Source organism: Hyla sarda, chromosome 6 (genome assembly GCF_029499605.1).
Source record: "Hyla sarda isolate aHylSar1 chromosome 6, aHylSar1.hap1, whole genome shotgun sequence".
Taxonomy (NCBI): domain Eukaryota; kingdom Metazoa; phylum Chordata; class Amphibia; order Anura; family Hylidae; genus Hyla; species Hyla sarda.
The window spans coordinates 104,095,997-104,109,203 of NC_079194.1; the positions used below are offsets into that span (position 1 = coordinate 104,095,997).

Here is a 13,207-nt window from a genome sequence, read left to right on the forward strand (position 1 = left end):
GCGTATAAGACGCACCCAATTTATAGGTGCAAAATCTAAAAAAAATAAACATTTTGAACCCAATAGTGGTCTTCAACCTGCGGACCTCCAGATGTTGAAAAACTACAACTCCCAGCATGCCCGGACAGCCGTTGGCTGTCCGGGCATGCTGGGAGTTGTAGTTTTGCAACATCTGGAGGTCCGCAGATTTAAGACCACTGCATAGGATGTAATACTCACCTGTCCCCGCCGCTCCGGACCCGTCACCACTGCCCTGGATGTTGCTCCATCGCTGTCGCCGTGTCCCCGTCGCTCCGGAACGTCTCTGCTGCCGGCCGGGTATCCTCGCTCTCAGTCGCCCCCATCACGTCGTTACGCACGCCGACGCACGTACGCGACGACGTGATGACGAGGAAGGAGAGCGCCGGCCGTACAGGGGATCCCTGAAAGGAGAAGACACCGAGGAGGCAGGTAAGGTCCCTCCCGGTGTCCTGTAAGCACTAACCCGGCTATTCAGTCGGGCTGTTCAAGACCGCCGCGGTGAAATCGCGGCGGCCCCGAACAGCCAGGTTAGTGTCACTTTCCCTTCAGATGCGGCGGTCAGCTTTGATCTCTGTGTCTGAAGGGTTAATACAGGGCATCACCGCGATCGGTGATGTCCTGTATTAGCCGCGCGTCCCGGCCGTTGATGGCCGCAGGGACCGCCGCGATAGGGGTATATTCGCCGTATAAGACGTACCGACTTTTTCCCTCCAGTTTTGGGGAAGAAAAAGTGCGTCTTATACGGCGAAAAATACGGTACTTAAAAAGCAGGTTTGGTTCCCTTTGAAAAAGTACATCCAACTGTGCTACACGTCTCAAGCTACAGTTGCTCTGTTAGCTCAGAAAGTGGAAAGCAGTATAGGCCAGGGAACTATACAGTGATCCCTCAACTTACAATGTCCTCAACATACAATAGTTTCAACATTGTAACTTGAAACCAGACTCAACATACAATGTACAGACAGTCCAGATCTGTAAAACTTGTCAATGGCTGGAAGAACTGACCAATCAGAAAGGACATTTACACCTGTACTACTGAAGTGAATGCACTGACTGTCTGGTAGCGCCTCCCTACAATACAGGGAGATATAACATGTTCTGAACACTTTACCTTTGCCAGGGTTACCTGCTCCTTTGGATACCAGGTAAGGGCGGCTACATTTTGTGTGTACTGTACAGGACCCTGAAGAAGCTCCTGTCCTCTATATAGACTAGTCTTTCCCAACCAGGGCGCCTCCAGCTGTTGCAAAACTACAACTCCCAGCATGCCTGGACAGCCTTTGGCTGTCCAGGCATGCTGGGAGTTGTAGTTTTGAAACAGCTGGAAGCACCCTGGTTGGGAAACACTGACATAGACAGTGATTACAGCTCCCAGCAGATCTTTCTTACTTTTATATGTAAGGATTTGCTTTATCTATATTAGTTATCTACTTATTTTTCTTTAATCCTCACTTTTTCCTATTTTTGGATGACATTTTGGGGCTTCAGAACCAATTACCAGGTTTCCATAGAGATATGGTTTCAACATACAATGGTCGTCCTGGAACCAATTAATATTGTAACTTGAGGGACCACTGTATTGTCTTTATTGACTAATCACAATGGCAAAAATAGGAGCTAGGGCACATGGACATGGCAGACAAGGCAGCAAACAGCCATATGACTGCCAGATATGGAGAGGCATGGCTTACCTGTTTTGACATGCAGGCTCAGTTGAAGGCTGTGAATATGGAGGTAATCTCCATTAGACTATGTTCACACTGCATAAAATTCTGCTGTGCATTTTCATTCGTAACAGGAAAAAATATGTGACAACAAATTAACCAATGGAACAGGTCACAATTTTTTCTCTGGACAGATTTGTGTGGTTCATATTTACTATCTGCATTATGAAACTCGTATTCGTGTACCATAGAACGCCCATAGGCTTGACTAGACAAAACAGTATTTGTATACATTTGATTGGGGAAAGAAGAAAAAAAATGTAATCTACCAAGTTATTCAGTCCCACATATATAATATATATCACTATAAAGAAGGCCAAATGTAGTCACAAAGAGATTACATTTAGTATATGTATCCCTATGAGCACACCATGGTATAGGCCAGGATATCTATATGCTTCTGCCAATAATAGATATATGTACTCTGTATATAATCAGGATGCTGACGGAGGTACAGAACGGGCCAATACACTTATATGGGCACTGTATTACAGCCATGTGAATGAGCCCTAATAGAGATCTTGCAGCATACGTAAAAAGGGTTACAAGCAAAAATGTGAGCGCTCCAACTAAACATTTATGGAGATCGTAATAAAGAAGTTATACCTACTTTAATACCAATTTATAGTTCTGTGCATCAAAACCAGACATGGTAAAAAGATACACATTTTATTTGACACCTGTTATCTCTTACAGTAGAGACCGTCCTTTTATAAGCATCACTTTATAGTGTAAATTCTGTGTTTCATTTACAGAGCTTCAAATCATCAGTTTTTCTTTATGGCCATACAGATAAAGGGATGTCCAGAAAAAAACTGTTTAGAACATGTACTCAGCTGTCACCAATACCATTCTCTTGGTGCGGGTTCCACTATTTAGAGCTTCATGTTTTCCTGGCAAACACATAGGAGATGCCCGATCAGCCAATCATTGACTGCAGCATTGATCAGTCCCAGTCAGTGATTGGTTAAACAGACGAAGAACAGGAAGCTCTGAGCAGAGGGACCTGAATTAACAGGGAATCAGCAGCTGGAAAGGTTTATATGTATATTTATATGTATAGGTATATATAGAGAAAGGCTGCAATTTGAGCAGTTGAAACGTTGCTGATGTAGGGTGGAATAAACTCTACACTATTTTCATCATCTGGGAGTGCTACAGTGATTATCTTTTTTTTGTGCCTGGTCTGACCCCTTAGACCTGGGTTCCACAGTGATGTCCACCCACTTTTATCAGCTTTTCCCAGGTGTACTGCTCTACTGTGAATTTTTGTAATGCAGCCTACATTTCTCATGAATCCTGTGTACAATTTCCTTATTGCATCTGGTCATCATATCGGGCTGCTAGTGCTGGAGATCACCCGGACTCATGGGTTAGTGCCAGTTCACACTACGCAGTTGTAAGGCATTTTCTTACTCACTTGACCTATAATCACAATTGAGGTGTTTTAATAACCCCTTAAGTACATGGCCCATTTTGGCCATAAGAACCAGGCCTAATTTCAATTTAGCGTTGTTTTTTCCTCCTCTCCTTTTAAAATCCCTAACTTTTATTTTCCTCACCTACAGACCCATATAAAGGGTGGTTTTTTGCGCGACCAGAAAACTGCAATTTTTCTACTTCTGAGGGGTTTGGTTTTTACACAGTGCATTTTATGGTTAAAATAATACATTATCATTATTCTGTAGGTCAATGCGATTAAAACAATACCCACTTTTTTTTATTTACTTTTTTTAATAGTTTTTTTTCTATTATTGTACTACTTTAAAACAACATGTATATTTTTTTTAAACAAAATGTATATGCATCAAATTGTCCTTTTCTGACCCCTATAACTTATTTTATTTTTCCGTATACGGGGATGTATGAGGGCTCATTTTTTGTGCCGTGATCGGTAGTTTTTATCTGTACCATTTTTGCTTTTGATGGGACTTTTTGATCTCTTTTTATAATTTTTTTCTGATCTATGAAGTGATTAAAAATCAGTTTTTTGGTGTTTGATACTTTTTCACATTTACGCCATTTACCATGCGGAATCATCAACATTATATTTTAATAGTTTGGACATTTACGCATGTGACGATAGCAAATATGTAAACTTTTTTCTTTTTGTACAATGGGAAAATAAGGGTAATTTAATTATTTATTAGTGGTGGGGGTTTTATATAATTTTAGAATTTTTTTCTCAACACTTTTTAAGTCCCCAAAGGGGTCATTGACATGCAATCATCAGATTGCATTTACGATATAACGCTATGCCTATGGCATAGCATTATACAGTGTGATCGGCTATCCACTGATCTAGCCTGGCTAAAGCCAGACTACATCAGTTAGATCGGCGATTGGTGGCAGGAGGCAGGTAAGGGGACCCTCCTCACAGGGGTTCTGCGAGCCCCTCTGCATTACCAATGAACTTTTACTTTTAACGCCATGATGGGAATTGATCCCTGCATCTAAAGGGTTAATGAGTGGCATCGGTGGTATTACCGCTGCCTGTCATTAGCAGCGAGTGTCCGGCTACTGATTTTAACCCATACTCACAGCTCTGAAGCGAGCGCTGCTCCTGCGCTCGCTTTAAAGCCACTTGAGGATTTAGTGTGTCCTTAAGTACCAGAACTCAAGGGCGTACCTGTACAACCTTAGTCCTTAACAAGTTAAGATCTGAGGTGTTTGTTGAAGAGCTAGTCAAATGCACCATTTTGTGCCACAATTTTGGTCATTCAAAAGGAAAAACACATGTTATCCCGCTATTAGCGACAATGTCAGCCTTAGCTGTTTTTTTTCTGAAATGCTTTGGGGAAAATCACAACAAAAACAGAAAAAAAAACTGCAAAAGCTGCACAGGAGTCTGACCTTCTGTTGGAACCATTAGGTACTAAAAATTTTTTTGAAGAGTCAGGAATGTTATCACATGACCAAATTAGAGTAGTGAAACATGGATGCACTTGTGCTGGAATATAACAAATGGTGCTATAGGACTAGTGATGGTGAGTGTGCATGATATAAGCAAAATGTCACATTCTAAATGTAAAAATTAATAAATTATTCTCTGGACAACCCACTGAAATGCTAAAACTCAGTGTTAAGGCCAACAGAAGTAATCTGCACACATCACAAATTAAAGTACTTTATTCGGGACATATATTTATTTTCAGGACATTATACCTGCTGTACCAATATATAGGGGCCTGACTATACATTTTCCAGTGCTCAGACACTATGCTAAATAAGAAAATCCATTCAGACTGTATTATGGATTACAATTAGAGATGAGCGAACTTACAGTAAATTCGATTCGTCACGAACTTCTCGGCTCGGCAGTTGATGACTTTTCCTGCATAAATTAGTTCAGCTTTCAGGTGCTCCGGTGGGCTGGAAAAGGTGGATACAGTCCTAGGAGACTCTTTCCTAGGAATGTATCCACCTTTTCCAGCCCACCGGAGCACCTCAAGGCTGAACTAATTTACGCAGGATAAGTCATCAACTGCCGAGCCGAGAAGTTCGTGACGAATCAAATTTACTGTAAGTTCGCTCATCTCTAATTACAATATAGAACAGCAAGGGAAACACAGTAACTGTTCTCACCTGTTGTCTTAGAGGTCCCTTGAATCCCAAATTGTCGGCCATCTGCAAGGCTTGGCTGTCCTTTATTCCTTCAAAAATATCTATTTTCTCCTTTTGAAACACAGAACATATAAAGAATAAGGAAAGAAATCAAAATATTTAAATCAGAAATATAAACGAAATGAATATGCACCCCGACACACAGAAATCTCAGTAGAAACCAGTGCCCAGCAGGTACATTTTAATGAAGTCACCCTGCTTTGAATGAAGGCCCTCCACAACAAGACAGTGGCACAGAGACAAGACAATCTGACACCACTTTTCACTTCTAATTACTGGGCAGATGGCTTTGACAAACATTAAGCAGCTAATTTTTTCTGACAGACTCCGGAATCTTATCATTGTTTTCATGCCACGACCCAGCGATGTCATTACAAAATATGCTTTAGGGGGTAGGTCTCTGTTTTGGCATTGATCATCATTACCACATTGACTTCCAAGAAAAACGAACTTGAATAAAACTGCATCACAAATATAGCACCATCTTACAGCTCCAATGCAGATGTGTTTGGTTACATACCACAAACAAATCCTGTGTAGTCTGATCCTGAAGGCATACTTTTTACTAATACACATTCATTAAAGGAGAACTTCAGTTAATATTCACTTATCAATCCACAGTATACAGATCTGGCCACTGGGACCCCCTGCGATCTCCAGGATGGGACCCCGTACCTCTCAGTGAGGAGCGAGTGTCGTCTAACAGTAGACGGCACACGCTCCATTCATTTCTATAAGAGCGCAAATGATGCCCAAGTGTTATAGTCAGGTCTTTTCAGCACTCAAATGAATGGAGCATGTGCTGTCTGCAGCAGGTACTGCTCATGGAGTGCCAGGTCCTGTCCTGGAGATCGCAGGGGGTCCCAGCAGTCGGACCCCCCCGTGATTAGCTACTTATCCATTATCCTGTGGATAGAGGATAAGTACATTTTTGCTGGATTTCTCCTTTAAATAAGCAAGAAGTAGGAGACAGATGGAAGGGAATGTGATCAAAGAAACAGTAGGGCTACACAGTAGGGCTGCACGATTTGGGGAAAATGTGCGATTGCGATTATGGAGGTAAATATTGCAATTTTGAAACATGATTGCAAAATAAAAGAATTATGAAATCCCCTAATTTCATGTCCAATTTCCCCAGTTAAATTTTTATCCCCCAATTTCACATTCCTACCATTGTCACATCCCCCCTAATTGGTCACATCTCTGCCCCCCCAAGCATATGTCACATTGCATTCGATTTAATGTCCACACCCCCATGTCACATCCCCCCCCATTAATTTTAAAATTGTTCCCCAGGGCATAAAAATAAATAAACGCAATAGGTCTCCTGCAGATCCTGTTCTCCTCCATGCAGTCCAGTATCTTATGGGACTTACGGAACCATCCTGCTCAGACAGTCACTGGCCTGACATGACACCGCTGCGGCTAAGCGAGAAAGGTCCTGGAACTAGCTGCTTGTTGGGTGCAGAGGAAAGATACAGAGACCGCGTGAAGGAGAATGGAATCTGCGGTAAACCTACATGGACTGGAGCTAGGTGAGCATCAGGTTATTTTATACATTTCTCCTGCACCCCTGTTATTACATAGGTCAGTGTTTTCAAACCAGGGTGCCTCCAGCTGAATGCGACAGCCCTACTACACAGCTTGTTTGTGGTCTGAAACTACATAGGACTGCATAGGAGCTGTAGAGACAAAATAGTATGAAAATAAAGATAGATTAGTTGATTCATATTTTAAGATAAACTGGTACGTGTCAAAAATTTGGAACAGTAGGTACAGACTGAAGAGAGGAAAAAAAAAGCCTCTATATAGTGAGTGAAAACAGGGCAGTTGTAGAGTTGTAAGTAGTTTACACAGTTCCGCACTTTAGAACTTTATGTTCACAAAGAGTAATCTATTTCAATTTTTTATTTATTTTGGCAGTGGGGGGCACACTGAATGAAGGGTACCTTAAAAATAAGTTCTGGTGTTTTCTCAGCTACTTCTTCAATGTCAACTCCACCTTGAGGGCTGCCAACGAGCACGGGTCCATTGTATGCACGGTCCATTAGAATTGCTAAATATGTTTCTCTCGAGATGTCAAGGGCCTCGGCCACCATCACCTAAGACATTCATTTGTTTAAATTAAAATTAAAAAGTAGTCATGAGTCAGCAAATAATCATCACTTTATGTGTAACTATTATAAGGACATCACTGATGTTAGGGGGAGAGCAGCTTTTCATCACAAAGAAAATTGCAGAAAAAACTTTGACAGTTTTGTGACTTTTTTTTTTTTTTTTTTCTTACAGCTCCCTATCCAAGCATCTTCCAAAATCATTGACATCTTTTTCATCATCCTTAACATTTTGGCAGCTGAGGTGATGTTAAAGCAAGTATGTACCAGATGGAAGTCCCCAGGGGTGGATAATTCACAAGATAATCTAGATGGAGGTCCCATGGCTACAGAACGCCTCATTGACTTGGACCAATTACAACAATAACTACAAGGACAATGATGGAATAGCTGCCCTGGGCACCTACCGGAGCTAGTATGAATCTACAGCTATTGATATTGGGAGACTGTGTATTCTGGGCCTCTTACAAATGTTACACAATACACTGTAAATCTTACAAATTAATGCTGGGGTGAAAGCTCTGCTTGTCTGCTATATAGCTCAGACACACAGATGTGTGTGTTTTTTTTTTTTCCTCACATTTTAAGTGCCATAACTTATTTTTCCATCTACAGAGCCATATGGGGGTTTGTCTTTTTGTAATGACACCCTACATAAAATGTACAGAAAAAAAATGCAAGGTGAAAATAAAAAGCAAAATTTATCAATTTGTTTTTTCTTCCCCATACATCGTTCATCATAAATATGCTTATAATTGCCCTGTTCTGACCCCTATAACTATTTTAATTTTCCACCTATGAAGCTGTGGGTGCTCATTTTTGTGCCGTGATATATAGTTTTCATTGGTACCAATTTGGCATACATCAGACTTTTTCATTGCTTTTATAAAAAAAAAAAAATTCTGGGATGTGATGTGATTAAAAAAAATTTAAAAAAGGACTAACTTGTAGAAAAAAAAAAAAATGGCCAGCGCGGTAATATGTGCAATAAAAACTTCTTTATTAGGAACAACAATACACAGGACGTACAAAATGACCCATTTCAGTGGATAACCTCCACCTTAGTCATACTTGTATTACAACGGGCAGATAAGTATGTTTATTTTACTTATTTTTGCACCACCCGGAGTCCTTTCTATAGCAAAAAACATAAAAATTACTTCCCCGGGACAACCTGTTTAAATCAGTAGATGACCAATTAGGCTGAATAGTTAAAAGAGCATTTGAAAGAGCATTTGGACCACAAATCCCCTGTAAATATTAAAGAATAACTTAAATTTTAAAGTCCTAAAAACATGTCAAAAGTTTTGATCGGCGGGAGTTTGATGTTTAGACCTCCACCAATCAGAAGAATGAGCAGAGAGAAGTCCACACGGTCACATGCTCCTATCCCTGTTCTGTGTCACGCTATCAAGACACGCTCCATAGACTTTCATTGAGAGTGTGTCTCAACCACGTGACACAGAGCCAGGAGAGAGCGCTCTAGGCGTGGTCTTCTCCTGGCTCGTTCTCCTGATCAGTGGAGGTCTTAAGATGCCGCTTATCAAAACTTTTGACATGTCTCTAGGACATGTGACCGAGGCAATTTAACCTTTGATATGGCTATGTTTATTTTTTTTTCCTTTTGCTGGAAACTTTTTTTTTTTTCTATTAACCCACCCAGCCTCAATCCTCAATTTTAGGCTTAGTGCTCTGTCTGACCTTATATCACCCATAATACACTAAAAACTCATTATGCCCTTTTTTTTACTTACAACTATGCATTAAAATTCCACCTCCCTATATTAAAAAGAGGAAGAAAAAAAAAAAAAAAAAAAAGAGAAACCAGTAAACCTTATAGTTACTATAGGAGTTTCCACCAAGCTTTCCAACACTGCTGAACTTAACGCCTAGTAACATGGCATTCCCATTAAGCAGTGGTCTAAAACTGAGGCTCATCAGATGTTGCAAAAACTTCAACTCCCAGCATGCCCGGACAGCCAACGGCTGTCCGGGCATGCTGGGAGTTGAAGTTTTGCAACATCTGGAAGGCCAGAGTTTGAGATTACTGCCATAAAGTATTGCTAATATTTGCCATCACTTGGTGGAATCTAACTTTTGGGACCTCCTACTAATTCTGAGAACGAGAGGGATAAAGTGCTGATAAAATCCTTTAAAGGCGTTTGATATTCTATCAATTTCATGACACAAAATTCCTGCATTCCTACATAGACCGTGCTGTGTGTTACTGTCCCGGCATGTCGGCACAACCCATACTGAAAAATTTAAGCCCTCGCCAATGAAACAAACTAATTTTAGACTAATGAAGCAAGTTTCCCTGTCTTCTATATAAAGGCGCAGAGGTGCACTTAAACACGAGGCATAATGAGGCCAGTTTTACCATCACTTGACATCTTTTGTTTTCCACATTTAAAGAAAAGCGTTTTCTACAGTAGCAGGAACATGGATGCCTGCCAAAAGCCGAGAGAGCGGCTCATTAATTACTTGGGTCTTGCAATTCGCTGAGGTGTATTCTTTCGCTGAAGCGCAGCAAAGGGGACAACCGTGAGCTGCTCAACAGTCATCAGACTGTATTTTACATTCCTGCAAAAAACTTAATTATTTCAGATCAAACGTTAGAACAATGGGAGATATCTTAAAGGAAATTTTGTACTGAAAGGGCCACTTTCTTATTTGGTCTCCTTTGCATTATTATCCATGTAATGCAGGCACATTCTTAATAATTTAGTACCTAAAGGCACATAATCCAGAAGTGAATGAAGCTCAGGGGTGAGGAGTTGGGCTAGTAAGAAAGAACTGTAGTTGACATTGAACACATTTCACTCCCCTGGCCCACTCTATTTTAAGATGGTGCATTGGAAAGCATACAGCTTACCTAAAAAGGTGGAGTTTATTCAAACAAGTCTACAGCCATAATAGTGGGAAAGGTTTCTGTTGCAGCAAGCTGCCCCCAAGCGAAGACAAGGCAGTCTAAATTCTGTCCCATTTTTTCCAAATGTATTGTTCAGCTTCTATAGAATAATGGATTAGGGTTCAGGGGAAGCTGCCCATCAACTCTGACCAAATAAAAGGAAGTGTGGGAGGGACAAGCAGGTTTCCTGGTTTGTCAGTCAGCCTGCTATGTGAGCCAGGAGCACGTCACAGAGTCTGAGTGAACAGCACAGCCAGTTGTCAGCTCTGAGGAGTAAGTTTTTACATGAGATGAAAGGGCAGGTGTCATGCTTGCCAACGGGAACGCCCCCTCTTCTTCAGTGAACTGCATGTAGTGTAACCTAAACAAGAGATTTAAAGGGGTACTCCACTGCTCTGGAACAAACTGTTCCAAACGCTGGAGCCAGTGCCAGGAGCTTGTAACGTCATAGCTCCGCCCCTCATGGCATCATGCTCCGCCCCCTCATTGCAAGCCAATGGGAGGGGGCATGATGGCTGCCACGCCCCTTCAAATAGACTTGCATTGAGGGGGTGGGGCGTGAAAGCGCAAGGGGGCGAGGCTATGACGTCACAAGCCCACGGCGCTGGCTCCAGCGTTTGGAACAGTTTGTTCCAAATGCTGAGCAGTGGAGTACCCCTTTAAGAGCCACAATGATTATTATAATTTTTTTTTGTTTAATCTTTTGACCGCTACAAAACAATGCTCTTTAAAGCCGAATACCACATCAGATTATGTTCTGCATAATTAGCTATAACCACAGTACTGTAGTGTGCCTCCAAGTACAACAATGGTGTCATGTTTTATAGGATGTAATATCACCGAGATATTCAACACAATACAGTACCGTACCGTACCTTGTTGACCTTAACCCCACCCTGGGGAGTTTGCTTTGTAGAGAGGTGGTATCCAATCATCTGCTTTGTAAGAACTTCTACTTTGTTAGGACTGCCAAACAAAAAGAGAAAACATAAATCTTGCAGATGCACATACGTTTAGTCTAATCGTATCATTATACCCATCACACCTTTTACCAAACAAGATGTATTTTTTCAAGCATACCAAAATGTATACAATTCCATGAAAATAGGCTGTTAATACAAAGCAGCAAATAGATAACAAAACTAGTACAAGGCATAAACAATAAAGGTACTCAGGAGAAAGTTAAGATTTAGCAAAAAAATTGGGGACAACTTGGAAAGTACCAAAACCAGTCACCAATAACTAAATAACTAATGTTCAAGTAGCCAAAATGGATAGTTTTAGGCTTCCAATGGGTATAAGACTGTTTAAGGGGAAGCTGCTATCATGCTGCCTGACCCGTAAGTCATCAGGGTGTTCCTGAGTTATGTACCTTTAAATGTAATAACTAAAAAGGAGTTTCCCTAACCCAATTAATTTTATTCAGTTGGGTAATAATACATAGTGCTCTGGATAGAATAAGCCAATCCATCTGCAAAATTTTCCCTTTGCTGGGTATTTCACCAATTCAACATAGTGTGTATGTGGTCATAAAACCATTACATCATAATGGTCCAGATCAAGCAAGTGACTAGAATCCTAAAATTACCCACACAACCAATCACAGGGCATCTTTCATTTCATATACTGCTCTAGAAAACAAAGTGATGCGGTCATTGGTTTCTATGGGAACAAGCAGACCGCTTCATAGAGCTACCTACTAATTTTAAAATTTTTCTGAAATTCCTCAGGAATTCAGCACTGCCCAGAATTGGCGCTTATGGTAATCCAGATCCACATCTTAAGTTTGGCTATGTAACCTCTTTAGTGTGCACGGAGCAGTGGAATCCTCTTGAGTTTAATAGAATTCTGGTGCAATTTTGCTTGGAATTAATTCTAAGCGAAATATCCATAGTGTGCTTGGGACCCTGCACTCTAAATTCTTTGATATAGTACGACAACCAAGGAGAGTTGGATGCTATCACCAAAGGCATGCCTACGCCGGACCCATTCATGTGAACGTGCAAAACAGTCTAAAAGTGACTTTGTTCAGCACATTTATAAGGGTATACTGTATTTTTATGGTTATGTTTGTGCTGGTACAGACAGGAAAATGCTGGATGTCTACAATACTATAGAACTAAAAACTTACTCAGTGGTTAGATGGACTCCGCCTTTAAGCCCACTGTCAAAAACACCTTTACCTCTTCCGCCAGCCAAGATCTGGGCTTTTAAAACTATTTCTCGGGCTTCTGCAGAGAAATAAATACAATATATTAGCACATTTGATGAAAGGTGACATTTAGATACTGTTTATCACACTATTTAGTGCTAAAGGGAAGGGAGTGCAAAAAAACAACCATATGAAAACCACTATTAACATCAAAAACTTAGCAATTTTAGGTCCTTACCCACAAACAGACAAAAAGAAGCAATGAGGCACGAAAAGCTCCAATGGAGTTCTTATTTATTATGTTCTTTATTTGAGGTCTCGTAGTCTCTATTTATCAAAAAGAACCCTCCAAGCAACATATAGAAAAACAAATCTAATTCCTATTAAATTTTTACTACCTTGTAATTGCATAAATCATACCCAGTATTTCCAGCACAAGGTAAGACATAACTATAATAGAGGAGAAAAATACAAGGTAATATTTCAAGGCATGCAACAAAACAAACTACCAATAAGCCTGAACCCTTATTAGATAAAGTTAAGACCTACTGTTCTGATCAATACATCGACACGGCCATCCAATGCAGGTATTTCTTGCCTTCTGGGCAAGTGGGAACTTAAACATGATTTAATAGTTTTATACCCAGTTCTATTGGTCCAT

The 13,207-nt window shown here is 40.6% G+C and overlaps 1 protein-coding gene across 1 annotated transcript in view; it reads right to left on the minus strand.

Moving 5' to 3' along the window:
• The window catches only part of SUCLG2 (succinate-CoA ligase GDP-forming subunit beta), a 285,301-nt gene that overhangs the window by 171,294 nt on the left and 100,800 nt on the right, over positions 1–13,207 (minus strand). Inside the window, exons 3-6 of the mRNA XM_056524572.1 lie at positions 12,526–12,625; positions 11,270–11,360; positions 7,319–7,471; positions 5,331–5,420 (exon numbers count right to left, since the gene is read on the minus strand). Coding sequence (XP_056380547.1) covers positions 5,331–5,420; positions 7,319–7,471; positions 11,270–11,360; positions 12,526–12,625 — 434 coding nt within the window. The remainder of the gene's footprint in view (positions 1–5,330; positions 5,421–7,318; positions 7,472–11,269; positions 11,361–12,525; positions 12,626–13,207) is intronic.